Source organism: Eulemur rufifrons, chromosome 14, assembly GCF_041146395.1.
Source record: "Eulemur rufifrons isolate Redbay chromosome 14, OSU_ERuf_1, whole genome shotgun sequence".
Taxonomy (NCBI): Eukaryota; Metazoa; Chordata; class Mammalia; order Primates; family Lemuridae; genus Eulemur; species Eulemur rufifrons.
The window spans coordinates 18159400-18174723 of record NC_090996.1 but is presented as its reverse complement, the minus strand read 5'-3'; the positions used below and the strand labels follow the sequence as shown (position 1 = coordinate 18174723).

Genomic DNA, 15324 nt, shown 5'->3' with positions numbered 1-15324 from the left:
CAGGCTCGTGCCACCACACCCAGCTAATTTTTTTTTTTTTTTTTTTCTAGAGACAGGGTCTTACTATGTTGCCCAGGCTGGTCTCAAACTCCTGGTCTCAGGCCATATTCCTGCCTCAGCCTCCCAAAGTGCTGGGATTACAGGCCACCTTCAAAGCTTCCTCTTTATGCAAGAGTCAGCATCTCCCATGAAGCTGCGAGGTTCCAAAAGACAGCAATCATTTTTTATTCAGTTTGGTGCTCCCTAGGTTCGTCAGGATTCTTTTTTTTTTTTTTTTTTTTTTTTGTTGTTGTTGTTGTTGTTGTTGTTGAACAATGAATGGAAATTGAATTCAAACTGAGTTAAGCAAAAAAGGCAATTTATTGGCTTGTGCTACTAAAAGTTAGGGGTCGCTAGTTTCCCACAAAGCTGGATCCAGATACAAAAGTGATGCCATCGAGACTTGGTATCTCTCTCCTTCTTTCTGCCTTGTTTTCCTCCCTTCCCCTTCTCCCATTCAGGCCTGTCCACATAGAAACTCCTGGAAGCTCTGTTTCATCTACCTTCTACACAGAAGCCCCAGATAAAAGAGAACTTCTGTTTCCCAATAGGTCCAATAACTGTCCTAGAATGAAGTCTCTGGGCCTGGTTTGGGTCAGGTGTCCCTCCTGAAACCCATCGCTGTGACTCACCACGGTGGGTGGCCGTGGGAGATGGAAAACACGGGTCACAGGCCCACCTCTGGGCCCAGGGCGAGGGGTCAGCCACTCAGAGAGTGTAGCCCGAGCACTGGGCGGTTCTCGGGAGGAGATCAGAGTGCCGCATAACCAGGAGAAGGAGGAAGGCAGGCGGGAGTGCTGGCCGGGCAGAGGCAGCCGCTGTCCCCTTCCTCTGATGATGCGGTCTGTACGTGTGCTTCCTGCTGAACCGGCTCCTGACCTTTCCCAGAGATGTTATTTCAATGCCTTTGGGAATTTCGCCCTGGAGTAGAGCTCAGAGACCTTTTTACTACAAGGAAAAATGTAATTTCTCATCTCTCCTCCTCTCAGTAGGAAGGCAGGAGAGCCTCTCAGCCGAGCACGTTCTGCGTGTGTTTTGAGGCCTGTGATTTCTGCGTCTCTCCTCTCTGAACCTTTGCCTTTTCCCTCACTGGATCCAAAATCCTCAGTCCGCTCCCCCAGCCTGTGCAGATGGGGAGAGCTTCAATAAAGTGACCCCGGGGAGCACGTTGGGGCTGGTAAATACAGCCAATCCTATTAATGTTTTGAAAGGGGAGATGTGACTTGCTAATTTGCGGATGACACTAATTTTGGAAGTTTTGCAAATATCAGCAGTGATGAATAAGAAAGGAGCTGAGAGGGCTGAAACATGGGAGAGAAATAACAAAATTAATTTCCATTTGTATAAATACTAATTGATACAGCCGAGGAAAATGAATATGGAACGTTGGGTATTAGCTCAAAAAGGAGAGTAATCACTTTTCGGATCTGCCCCAAATTCGATGGAATCATAGCACAGTTGCCAGGCAAACAAAGACATTTCAGGCTTGGGAGGACCCGGGCCACCATCTCTTTTGTTTTCACAAGGGGAGGTGGTGTTGCTCCCTCACTCTTGGAAGTAAGGTGCAGAAGGATCTGAGGGCTGAGTTACAAAAAGAATGTCAGGAAATGACAGGGACATAAGAGAGGACACTGAGCTCCAGGGAGGTTAGGTGACCCGGCCCCACTTCCTGCCACAAAGAAGCCCCTTCACCTCTCTGGCCTTCCGGGTCCCCGTCTGAGTTGCAGCGGACTGGGACCAGGTGGCATCCTTCCCCTGCCAGACCTGCAGTGCTGGCACTCTGCAAACCTGCAAAGAGTGTCTTTTCAACTCAGCCGCCCAAAAGGGTGCTAAGATGAGCGACAAATTCTCCAAGGGTAGAAGCGTTCATTGAGCTTGGTCCTGCTCCAGTGGGAGACCATTAAGGAGAGAGAAGTTCTGCCAGTTATCAGACAGGGCTTGACCAAGAGATTCATTTGATGTAAACTTTCTGGGCAAATGAATGACTCACCTGGGCCATTTTGCCCCAGGGCCACAGAAGGTCACTTCTAAATGGTCTCTGATAGAGCAGGGGCAAAAGGATGGAGGTGTCACCACAGGTCACTTCTTTTACCCTGAGTCCACGTGAATCCTTATGACGGTAGCCAATTTGCACAAGATGTCAGTTCCCGACGTCGGGGTTCACTGATGGAACCGCCGCCACTTAGTGACTTGCCTAATCATTCGGGCAGTTCATTTCTCCGTCAGCCAGGAAGGACGTCTTGAGGTTGACAAACCTATCAAGGACAATAACTACCACTGCTTCCAGTGCTTTAGCGGAGCCTCAGATGTGCGGCCTTCTGGCCAGACGTCTGCAATTTCATAGTGCTGGAACATTTGCTCTATCCCTGGGGGTTGCAGCTCTCTCTGAGTTTGCTGTGGCTGAACTGAGAAAGGAGGAGGCATATGCACATTTCTATAGAAATTATGATTCCGGGAAAGATTTTGAGGAGATGAGGAAGGCTGGTATCTTTCAGAATGGAGAGTGATTTTTGAATGTAAAGAATTTCTTTGGGGCCGGGCGCGGTGGCTCACGCCTGTAATCCTAGCACTCTGGGAGGCCGAGGTGGGCGGATCGTTTGAGCTCAGGAGTTCGAGACCAGCCTGAGCAAGAACGAGACCCCATCTCTACTAAAAATAGAAAGAAATTATATGGACAGCTAAAAATATATATAGAAAAAATTAGCCGGGCATGGTGGCGCATGCCTGTAGTCCCAGCTACTCGGGAGGCTGAGACAGGAGGATCGCTTGAGCTCAGGAGTTTGAGGTTGCTGTGAGCTAGGCTGACGCCACGGCACTCTAGTCCGGGCAACAGAGTGAGACTCTGTCTCAAAAAAAAAAAAAAAAAAAAAAAATTTCTTTGGGTTGAGTTGCACAGGAGTTTGTCACTGACCTGTGTTCCGGAGCGATGAGACATGAATAGGAGGGCTAAGGAATAGTTTCTCATGATAAATAAACAATTAACAGATAAAAAAAAAACAATCATTCCATCTGTACCGAGCTCTTACTATGTGCTAGGCACTGTGCCAGGCTCTGAGGACACAAGAGTCTAGAAAAACAGACGGGGTTTCTCCCTCGGGGAGTTAACCAGCTAGCAGGGAAGATGCCAGATCACAAGATTACAGTGGTGACCAGGGCTTGGAAGAGGAAGTGCCCAGTGGCACGGGAGGCTACAAAGGGAGGTTTGACCTGGGGAAAGAAGTCAGGAGGGCTTCCCCGAGGAAGGGAGCTGGGAGCTGAAGGGTGAGTTCTAGAGGGGGGGACCAGCATGTGCAAAGGCCCTGTGGTGGGAGAGAGGAATATGAATATGAGCAACTGGAAGACAGTCTGGGTGGGCCCAGGGTCCCTGGTGCATGATGAGACAGGAGAAGCGGCAGAAGCCATATGGGGAATGCCCTGTTGGCCAAACAGCATGGGAAGTGGCACAAGGGTGTTCAGTGTGGGGCAGGGTGCCGTGATCTGATAGGTGAAGAGAGGGCCATGTGTGGGTCTAAAAAACACTAAGTCCCTTCAGCCTGCAGGCATTTCCTGAGCATCAGCAGTGGCCTGGGCCTGAGGTCACCGGGAGGAAAGGTGCAGAGCCCACTCTCGAGGCACTTTCAGTCTGGGTTCAAGTTGATAGAAGGAGGCTGAGGCTCACTCCTCTTCCTGTCTCCGTCTTAGATACCCTACGGAGTGTCTGGAGCTGATAGGCCACTCTTGTTGCTGTTGCAGGCCTTCAGCTGAATTTCTCTGCGTCCTGGGGGGACCTCCACTACCTGGGGCTCACTGGCCTGGAAGTGGTGGGCAAGGATGGACAGGCCCTGCCCGTCCTCCTGCACCAGATCTCCGCCTCCCCCCGAGACTTAAATGACCTCCCCGAGTACACCGATGACTCCCGGACCCTGGACAAGTAAGTGGCTATTAGAAGCTTAACTTTCCTGGCCGCAGGGTTTTGGGGACCCTTTTCAGCATCTTAGACTTCAGACACAAACATCAAATGGCATCCCCTATGTCACCTCCCCTGGCCACCCTGTGGAAAGGGGGCTGAGCCTCCCAGGGCCACACAGCCAGCAGTGGTAGGCAGGATTCAAAGGCAGGTCTTCATGCTTCCAGACACCTCTGTGGTTTGTTTTCTCCACTGTGCTTAGCGTAGTGCCTCACCCGCAGTGGCTGCCTGTAAACCTCTGCAGAGGACGGCTCCGCGTCTACGCATGAGTGACCCAGGCCTCTTGGGGGACTGAGGCTGGAGGTGATTGCTGAGCAAGTCTCCTCAGGCAGCTGCAGCTACACTTTCGCCTGCACTTGTCAGATTTCATAAGCCCAGGTTGGATCAAGTCGATACGGGAACAAACCTCAGCGATAGCACTGATCCACAGGGACCCTGTAACCCACAGGCCGGCGCTCAGGCCCCCTGCTCTGGACAGCTGCAGGGCCTGGGCACTGCCTGGAGGTGTGAACGAGAGGCTTGGGGAGTCAGAGAGATGAGAGTTCAAATCCCTCCCTGCCCCACGCCAACCATTAAGTAAGTTTCTTAACCTCTCCAATCATAGCAGTAATGGTAATAGTAACTCTTCTATAGCTGCCATTTATTGAGCACTTATTAAATAAATGCCAGGCACTGGACTATGCTAAGCAGGTTACAGATGTTCATTCATTGGAGCCTCAAACAGCCCTATGAGAAAAGTGGTATCATCACCCCTACTTTACTGATGAGGAAACTGAGATACAGGGACACTAAAACCGGCCAGAGGCCACCCCGACCAATTAAGTGGCAGAGTCATGGTCTGAATGCAGGCCCGTGGGACACCAACACCCATGCACCTAACCACTGAGTTATACTGTCCCCCTCCGTCTTGGTTTCCTTCCCAGTGGAATCAGGGCCAATAATTCCCATGGCTGGGGGATGGGAAGGGGATTGTCACATTGCAGCCCCACCCCCCACCCTCCGCTTGGCCTGGCCCAGAGCATGCCTGGGGGGGCAGTAGAGGGCTCTTCCCTGCTCTCCTTTAAGGTGGCCCTCACCCCTACTGTCATTGACGGCTCATGGGCCACTCTGAACCCCTGGATCCCAGCCCGTCACCTTCCTGATGGCTTAGACTTGGAGCCTGTGTACCCAGCTCCCGGTCAGCTGCAGAAGTGATCGACACATGGCCCAGCGTGTTCATCCACCCACCCCCTTACCACCCACCCCCTTGGTCCCAGTCATCGGGCAGCAAATCCCAGGCCTGACAGCATTTCATCTCTACGTATTACAAGATGTATCTCTAAACAATAAGGACTTTAAAAAGAAAATGTAATCTCAGTACCATTGTTATACTTTAAAAAGTTAGCAGTGATTTCTGAGATTCCAGATACCCAGCAGGTCCGTGATCCCCTGACAGTCTCCCTCCCGCTTGTTAACGGTGTGCTCACTGGAATTGAGATCCGCGTAGACCCGTGCATTGGGATCGGTTGATGTGTATCTGAAACCTCATGTAATCTCTAGTTGCCTTCCATCTTTTTCTCTTTTTTTCTTATAAATTTGTATCTGTGTTGAAGAAACCAAGTAGATTTTGCCGGTTGCATCTAAACTGCTTCCTCAGTGCCCTGTATTTCTGGTACATTGTTAATTAGATCCAGAGGCCTGATCAGATTGAGGTTTGAGCATCGGGGTGAGATGACCATGTGGATGCTCTGTGTGTGCATCGATCGGGACGTGCATAATGTCTGGGCTTTTTGTGATGATGGCGGCCAGTTCTCCTCTGTGCCTAAGTCCGTTAATTCATTAGAGATTGCAAAATGGTAATTCTCTAGTCGTATCATTCCTGTTTTCATGTATTTGCTGAAATTACTGCCGTAAAGAGAAAATTATCCTCAATTATTTGGTTACTCTGCGGTACAATTCAAACAGGAAAGGCAGCCTTTGTTCCTTCAATTGTCAAAATAACAAACTGTTTCTCTAGCATCTTCTAAAACATTTGTCTGTTTGTTTTTGAATATTATTATAAATGTATGGGTTTAAACTTACAGTACTGTGTTGGAAGGGTTTTAATCCTTACTGATACTCAAATGGTCCCCTCTTGGACACTAGGAGCTCCTGGGTCCTTTTGACAAAGTCATCTCTACCAACTTTCTTGCCTTTTGATGTACAGGATGTTCCAGGCTCATCTTGTATATTTCTTGTCCCAGACCTGGAATCAGGCATTTCTCCAAGAAGCCCTGATTCCTTTTAGTGGGAAGTGGTATGTAGAGACCATAATCTGGCCACTAGGGATGCACTCTGCTACTGGGTTGGTCAGTGTTTCCAGGGATTTTTATGGACAGGGCTAGGAATTCATGTAGATATTCCTGAGAGTGTCTGTAGCGCCCTCTTTTCACTGTCAGCTATAAATTCCTCAGCAATTCTCTCTGCTCGCAAGACTGGGCAGCAGTTTTGCTATGGGGGCAGATCCATTTCTAGGACAGAAGGGTAATTGCTTTTGGAAAGAAATAAAAGGTTCTCTAGTGGTAGTCCTCAGTCAGCTTAGTTCCATAAACATCCCCGTGTTGAACTGCTGAATGTCTTCAGTTTTAAGATGCCAGCAATTGTAAGACACATCATCCATCAATTTAATAACAGCCTTTTAGAGAAAAAAGAAACATTACCTTCTTGGATGAACACTTAGATTTATTCTAAATCCAAAACTTTAAAATATAAAAGGAAAAAAAGTTTATTTGAAAAATCTAGGCAATGTGGCAGCAGGCTGAGTTTCTCCCAGTGCAGCGGCCTCAAGGCACCAGGAATCCAGGGGTGGGGGGGAGAGGAAGCTCAGGTAACTGGGCGGGGAGAGGGCAGGGCTTGCTAAAGAGGCTGAGAGCTGGGCCCCTTTCTCCGGGGCCGGGCCTCTGAATGGCAATGCCGCACACGTGGCCAGAGCCATGAGGACAAGGTCTGGGGTCTGTGCTAAGGCGCACTGGGCAGTCCCGGGCAGCCAGAAGAGGTCTGGTCCTTGGGACAAACACAGGCAGACTTGAGACGGAGGCAGGACATCCCAATCAGAGGAGGCAGAAATTGGCAAGGACGAGAGTGCGATGGGGCTGAGGTGACAGGCCCAGGACAATGGCTGGGAAGAGCACGAGGGCGCCGGGGCTGCCCTCCCAGTGGCTAGGAGCCTCCCTGGGATTCCCAGGCTGCGCAGTTACACAGAGTCACCTGCCCCTGCTGTGCTTGTCCCAAGCGAAGAGCTGCCAAGTTCACCCTGGAGCTTTAGGATGTCCCCTTACGCAGCACAAGGAGGAAGGGCCACACTTCCTTCCAAATACGCCATGAAGTCAACACAGCAACTGTACAGGAAGTTTGGAAAATTGAGAAAATATTCACTTCCATACCCTCTGACCCAAATATGTTTTTTACTTTTGTACAACCCCCCCTGGTCCTTGTCCTCGTTTTATAGCATTATAATCAGTGTCCCTGCCGTCCCGTGGCCAGCCTTTTCCATGTCACTGCAGCGTCCTCATGAGTGTCCTGTGAACCACTAGACAATTTACTTTATCCCAGGTCAGGTTGGTTTTAAAAAATAAAAAAAAAAAAAAATACTTAGCCATTTCCCTATTTTGAGATCTTTTAGGTTATCTTTTTTTTTTTTCTTTTGCCAGCATAATTAACTCTGTAATGAATATCTTTGTGCAGATAGCCTTTCCAACATGTGGAATCAATTTTCATTAGGGGAAAAAAAAATCCTAGAAATAGGATCGTTGAGTTAAAGAATTCTGAAAATGACACATTTTCCCTTTTTAAAAAAAACGCTGGGGATTGTTTCACCACTCCTTTAAGAGCATAGGCTGGTTTTTTTTTTTTTTTTTCCCTTTCTTTAAAATTTTGTCAAATTTCATAGATGAGAGATGACTCCTCACTGTGGCTCTAATTAGTCACATCTCCCCCCAGTGAGCCTGACCCCGCCAGGCCAGTGCCAGGCAGGGGGTGCCCTGGGGAGACGGGTGGGCGGGGGGCATCCCCCTCTGCCCCGCCCCAGCCCGCCGCTCCGTCCCCACTGCGTGCAGGTTAATCGATGGCACCAACATCACCATGGAGGACGAGCACATGTGGCTGATCCCCTTCTCGCCGGGGCTGGACCACGTGGTCACCATCCGCTTCGACAGGGCCGAAAGCATCGCGGGCCTGCGTTTCTGGAACTACAATAAATCTCCCGAGGACACCTATCGAGGGGTAAGCCGGGGGACAGCGGCCGCGCTCAGTCCACTGTCAGGAAAATGGCACCTTGATGAATGGCTGCCATGGCTGCCGGAGAGGAACATAAATCCTCTAGAACCTTCCAAAGGGAGCTGGGGGCGTAATGTCTAGGGAGGGCACACGCTGCTGTTTCCTTCTGCAAACAGCAAACGCAGACTAGAGAGCCCAGGGCAGCCTCAGGAGACTACAGAGCGTTGATTCTTCTGGTGCCGGGGGGCCCTCAGCAGGCCCGGCCCCCAGCTTGTCTCGGTCATTACGGCTCTGATACCCGCTGAGCACCTCGGTGGCCAGGCCTGTGCCGGACACTCACGTGCATTTGTCATTGCGCTGATCCTCGTCCCGCCGCTGGAGCCAGGTGTCATTGCCCCTGTCTCGCAGGGTATTAAACTGACGCTCAGAAAGTCTCAGTCACTGGCCCGAGGTCACACAGCTAGAGGGTCCGTGCAGGCCCGCCAGGCCCGGAGCCCACACCTGTGACTTCCACCTGGTGGTCTTCTCTTGCTGGGCGTGAAGAAGCAGGGGGCTAATAAGACACAGCCGGGTGGGAAGGAGAAGACAGCACCGGAACAGCCCCTTTCCACAGGCCTTTCTGACCTCAGGTGACTATGGGTGATGCACGTTTGGTCCCTCCCATCATGTAAGGCCACCGAAAAGGCAGCAATGCAGTTGGGGCCCTGATCTCAGGGGGACCGGAGCCTGATCACAGCTCTGACCCTTACCAGCTGTGTGACGTTTGGCGAGAGGCCAGCTTTCCCTGGGCTGTGTCCTCATCTGTAAAATGAGGAGGGGGCGACACCTGCCTCAGGAGGGGTGGCCTCACCTTTGCCACATAAAAGTCAACAAAGCCAGGACCCGGTCTTGGGTGGTCCCCAGCCGTGGGCTCCTCACTGTGCACCATGGCGGGGAGTCTCTTCTGTGAGACCCGTAGGGCCTCGAGGACTCTGTCACATTTACCGCCATGGGGTCAGCAGCCCCGCAACCCTCGGGGGATGGCGGGAGCCGAGCCAGCGTGTGTCTGGGGCTCCTCTGACCAGGCAGTTTCGTGCCGTCCCTCAGGCTCCGCGTGTTGAGAGTCGGCTATATCGGCACTAGAAACACCATCTTCTGCCTTGAGTCGTGCCCTGGGGCCTTTACGTTCCCTTGACTAGCTGAGCTTCTGTGACTGAGTGCCTGCTTCACAGGTCTGGGCCCCAGCAGCCTCAGGGCCAATGACAAGGGCCACCTGTGGTGAGGGAGATGGGACGGCACGTGGCCTGAGGGGCAGATCCCCACGTGCAGTGTGTGGAGGCTGTGACTGAGATGCCCACCCTCCGAGGCCCTCCTGAGCACCTGGTCCTGGCCCCGCACGCGCTTGGTGCCAGGGCCCTGGGGCACGTTGCTCGGCCTCTCTGAACTCCGGTTTCCTTAGATGAAGCTGATCATAGAAACCACCTCCCTGGGAATGAACAGAGGACAGGGGACTGGCTCTGCCTGGGGGAAGTCACAGCTGCTTCCTGGAGGAGGCGTTGGCCCTGGGGGGTGGATAAGAGGCTTCCTCCACCTCTGCTTTACTCTGTGACCCTGGCAGCTCCAGGCTATGTCCTGCTGGCTCCAAGCCCAGCAGGCGCCCCCTTGAGGCAAGTGGCAAAAGTCTGGGACGCACGAGGAGTCAGCCTTGAGGACGCAGGGTGGACAGGTGCGGAGAGACAGAGACCAGGTCCACGTGGCTGCCGCACCTGCGGCCAACAAGCCCACACTTCTCAGGTTTGCACGTCCTGTGGGTGACTGACAGAGGGATCCCCCAATGCTGAGGGAGCAAAGGACCCCAGGGGCACATGAGACCCAGGGCAGCCCCCCACTTCTTCTCAGCATCTCCTGAAGGGGAGGCTCCACCAATGTCATCAGCAGCTGCGCCCACTGCTGGCCATGAAGGCGGAGTAAGGTGTTGAGGAGAACCTGGCTCTGGAATCGGTAGAGAGAAAGAGGGGGCCAGCTACCACCCCTCTGCCCGCCTGCCCTCTCCTGCCCCGAGACCCTGAGACTTACTGGTACATCTCACCATCTGGCTGGAGATCTGGCTAGAATGGGGGGCAGGTTGGCCCAAATCCTCATGAATACACTAAGCTCTTAGTAAGCACCTACTGTGTTCCAGGCCCTGAGACAGATATAGAGATGGTCCGGCTGGGGTCTCTGCCATAAGAGAGCCCCAGAAACCACTGAGGACACTGCTAGGTAGTACATGCCACCCCTCACCACCAAAAAAAAAAAAAAAGTTAAGTGCTATGAGAAGAAAGATCAGGAATTAGCTGATCATGTCCTGCGGGAAAGTTCCAGGAGAAGTGTTGATGTGTGAGCCGGGATTTGAAGAAGGAATGAGTGATATCCCCCATGGGGTGCACATTTTGTGCCACACACTGTTTTGGGCACTTTACTAAGTTAACTCATTACTGTGCCCATTGAACAGGTGAGGAAATTGAGGCATAGGGAAGTTAAGTCACATCCACAGCTACTGGTGGTGGATGTTGGAGCACCTGAGTCCATGCCCTTGGTCACCATGTCATACCGCCCCAGGCTGCTGCAGGTGGGTGGGGCCTTGGCCAAGTCAAGTGCCACCCCTGAAACTTGTGACCAGAGAATGGATGTACATGTCCACTGCGGCAGGGGCCTTGCCTGTCTTGTCGTCTGCTCTCTGCCCAGCACCTGGCACAGCGCCTGACACGGAGTAGGGATGACACTGGAAAGCGGACCCTGGCCAGGTGGCTCTGGCTCAGGGGAAAGGCCAGCCCAGGCTGTGTCTCAAGCCTGGGGCTCTGCAAAGGGCCGTCCGTGGTGACCGCCAGCTGCCCCAGCCCCAGCCGTGTCAGTCTCGCAGCCCACCCTGCTCTGGCTTCTCCCCTTCAGGTGTGCTGTTTCTTCTGTTTGCCAGGCCAAAATCGTGCACGTCTCCCTGGACGGCTTGTGCGTCTCCCCTCCCGAGGGCTTTCTCATCCGGAAGGGGCCAGGCAACTGTCATTTTGATTTTGCTCAAGAAATCCTCTTCGTGGACTACCTACAGGCTCGACTGCTGCCCCAGCCGGCCAGGAGGTGAGGGGGACTGGGCACCGGGCACAGGTCCTCCCCGTGCCTGGGCTCGCTTGCTGTGTGACTTGCTCTGAAGTGTGTACACTGAAAGGGTTTTGAAACGATGATCAAACGCATTGCTTTTCAACTTGACCGTTTTCTAAAGCTCAGCCAAGCCTCCCCGGAAGCCTGTGGGATGTACCAGCCTTGTCTGGGGATGTTTGGATTTTTCATAGTCTGGAGAGCTTAAGATTTTAAATACTTTGTTGCGCATCCCGCTGGGAAAAAGAGGCTACAGCCGGCCTCCGTTCCAGAAATGCCAGAAATGTCCACTGGCCAGTTCGGGGAAGGGCCTTGCTTCTCTTGTTTCTGTGTTCCTGATTTAGAAAGATTCAAAGAGAAAAGTAGAGCCTAATATCTCATGGATTCGCTGGGATTTCTTGGCCCCAGTCTCAGCTGCATGAAGTTCATAACGATTTGTAAATGTCACATTAAGTTTACTCATTTAAACTCCCTGATGTCCAAACACCAGAGGCCAAGCTCTCGAAACAAAATGAGCTTCCCTCCGCCGTTGTGGGGATGGCTTGTTGGTATGGTCACTGGGAACAGTCAATTAATTGTAACATTTCCCTTAAAATTGAAGAGAACCAGGCCAGGGCTGGAGGCCTTGACCATGGACCAGGGAGCGGAGCGCGGTGGGGAGGCTGGCGGGGGAGTCGCTCTCTCTGGAGGGCCTGCTGAGCACTGGGTGCTTCCTATCCGTCCTTTGGGGAATCCCACCCTCCACCCTTTGAAGTAGGGAGTATCATGCCCATTTTACAGATATAGGAACTGAGGCCCTGGCCGGTGGAGGCAGGTGCACGGGATCGTGAAGCCAAAGCCTTCAGGGCCCTCCCCACCTTCCAGCCTCCTCTCACTCCCTCTCCCCATCCTGCCCCGATCCAGCCCTCTGGAGCGCCCAGCTCCTTCCCACCCTGGGGACTTCGCTCTGCTGCTTCTCTGCGTGGAAGGCTCAGCTCTGACGTTCCCATGGCTGCCCCCTCCGAGGGGCCTTCCTGGGCTACCCCTTGACGTACCCTGCCCCACCCGGGCCCTCTGTCCCATCACCCCATCATGGGTCTCTCATGGTTCTCAGCACAGCGTGGACTCTCCTTGTTCATGGAGGCAGCAGAGTGGGGTGGATAAGAGAGTGGGCAGTGGGCCCAGACAACCTCAGGTCACATGCCAGCACCACCACCTGCCAGCTCCATGGCCTTGAGCAAGTGACTGCATTTCTCATTGTTCCAGTTTCCTCCTCCACAACCCAGGGACATCAAAGCACCCACCCCCCAGGGTGGTGTTGAGGGATAAAAGAGTCCGTGTCAGGAAAGCCGAGCACCAGGCCTCCTGGCACAGCCTCCCGCCGGCCCGGCAATGACTGTCATCTGGGAAGGGAACTCCAGGGAGCAGGGCCCTCATCTGTCTTAGCACTTCTGCATCCCAGGGAATGCTCAACTGGCGTATTTCTTCAGTCTGTTGCCCGGGGAATAACTGACCAGTGATTTGGGGCCGTCGTGATCTTCTTCATTTGCTGTTTTGTGTTTTTTCAGGCTGGACAGGAACAGCCTGGAGCGGGCGAGCATGGACTATGAGGCGCCGCTGATGCCGTGTGGCTGTATCCTCCTCGTCCCACCCCGCAGCGCAGCCCGGGCCCCAGGGCAGGCTCTGGGCCTCAGCTGCCCGGCCGGGGTTTCAGACAGCCACAGCTAAGGCAGCTGGAGTGCCATGTAGGGAAACTGAGGCAGAGGATGGAAGGACTCCCAGGTTCCCCAGCCTACTGGGTGCTGCTGGGACTGGGGCAGCCATGCCCCACCTCCTTCTAGGTCTTCCTTCTAGGTCCCACCTCCTGGCAGGCAGAGGCTGCAGAAGGCAGCACCCAGGACTCCAGCTATGGGGCTGGGGGTGGAGAAGCTGAAACTGAGCCCAGGGACTGGACCCGGGGCTGTCCTGGAGCCAGGCTGGGACGAGGTGAAGACAGAAGTGGCCTAGCACTGTTCTCAGTGCCTCACCTGTCTTCACGCAGTCTTCACGCCGCCCTGTGAGGTGGTACTGCTAGCAACCCCATTGCACAGCTAGGAAGACTGAGGCAGGAGAGGCTCAGTCACTCGCTCAGGGCTACACAGCTGGGAAGGTGTAGGACCAGGTTAGTGGACCTGGCAGCCTGGCTCTAAGACCTGCTGTCTAGCTAGTCGGCTCTCCTAGAAGTGCCGCCTCTTGCTATGACATCGCCTGGGAGCCACCTCACCCTTCTCGGGTCTCCTGCCCTGCGGGCTCCTGGGCATGCTGGCAGGAACAGGGGACAGAGCCTGGGAAGGGCTTGATGCCCGGTTGTACACGTGGGTCACCCTGCCATGTCCCACAGCCCCTGATGCTCTAAGGCTCATGTGTCCCCCCTTTTAGCCCCCTGCATACCTGAAAAGGGTGGAGGAGGGAACAGGTACTCTGCTCTTACCATTCTACAGCCAGGGAAACTGAGGCATGAGAGAGGGAAGCAATTTGTTCAACACCATCCAATGAGTTTGTGACACAATGTTCCCCCATCCTGCCTGCTCCCTGGGGAGCACCCTCCGCTTGTCCCGTCTCCTGAGGCCTGGAGAAAGGTTTGGAATCCTTCACACACACACACACACACACACGCACACACACGCACACACACACACAGGAGTATGCAGTTTAAATTAAAGAAACTTTGATGCCACCTATATTTTGATAGGCTTTAGTCTCAGAGAGAGAAAACATTTTCTTTTTCATCAATATAATCCAAAAAAAATCTTGTTATCTTTGTCATTGTTTTACTTTGTTCTCCAAAAATTTAAGCCTGATTTCCTTAATAATGTCCCCAGTCATTTTCCAGTTTCAGCTCCTGACCAGCTGGGGCGACCCCTATTACATCGGTCTCACGGGCTTAGAGCTGTACGACGAGCGGGGAGAGAAAATCCCCTTGTCGGAGAACAGTATCCTTTCCAGGATGGGAAGGGGCTCCATCCAGACCCGAGGGAGCACAGGAGGGTCTGGACAGGGACAGAATCCTTGAATGCAGGGGGAAGTGTCCCTCTGGGAACCAGAGTCCCCCTGGCCGTGGGAGGGGGCGGTGGAAAAGCAGAGAGCAGCACCCTGCCAGGCCATCGGGAGCCGGAATTCCACACACCAGAGTCCTGTGGTCAAGTGCATCGGGAGAGGCTGCCAGCTGCAGCCCCCTCGCAGAGAACTGTAGATATTTTGGGTTCTAAAGGCTCTGACCTGTTGCGCTGTATGCAACTCACCGTGTCCTAAATTTATTAACCATGGAACCCTTTGCTTCCGGTATACCCACGCCAGAATTTGCAAACTGTAAGCCCAGTGTGTTTTAAAATATTTTAAATTGCTTGCTAATATTTTTAAAAATCAGGAGGTTTCACATGAAAACCCTGCTGTCCAGCTTCTCTCTGAGAAATTGGCAACACGAGGCCCGCGGTCAAGTATAGCGATAACGGCTGCACCCGAGTGGCCACTGCCTTTCCTCCCCGGCACATCCATCCAAGTCCCCGCCCCTCCCACTGTTGTCTGCCAGGCCCCCAAGACATACTGTTAATATTTACTGAGGGCTCACTCTGTGCCAGGTACTGTGTCAGAGCTTGTCACTTGGTGCCTCGTTTGCCCTCACAGTGATCTTGTGAAGAAAGTGCTGTTGTTATCCCATTTTACAGATGTGGAGCCCGAGACACAGAGAGGTTGAGTAACTTGCCTAAGGTCACACAGCCAGTGAGTCTGACTCTAGATGCTGGCTTTTAACCACCAAGCTATCCTGCCTCTCTTTTATGTAATCTGTCCTGACCCCTCTAGGCTCTTGCGTCAATAATCCCAACCCACCAGTTAGGGAAATGCCGGAGCAGGTTACAAAGTCTGCCTTGCATCTGCTTGGGGTTCCTGGGCTCCAGCTGGATCCTTTTCTGCCTTCTCCTACTGTACCACCCTCCTCAGCTGGGATTAATGATTCTTGATGGTTTTGATCATTATTA

The 15324-nt window shown here is 52.9% G+C and overlaps 1 protein-coding gene across 1 annotated transcript in view; it reads left to right on the top strand.

Annotated features, from left to right (window-relative positions):
• KATNIP (katanin interacting protein) overlaps positions 1–15324 on the top strand; it is a 169054-nt gene that overhangs the window by 147985 nt on the left and 5745 nt on the right. Inside the window, exons 20-24 of the mRNA XM_069486777.1 lie at positions 3772–3949; positions 8059–8224; positions 11154–11311; positions 12877–12941; positions 14170–14280. Coding sequence (XP_069342878.1) covers positions 3772–3949; positions 8059–8224; positions 11154–11311; positions 12877–12941; positions 14170–14280 — 678 coding nt within the window. The remainder of the gene's footprint in view (positions 1–3771; positions 3950–8058; positions 8225–11153; positions 11312–12876; positions 12942–14169; positions 14281–15324) is intronic.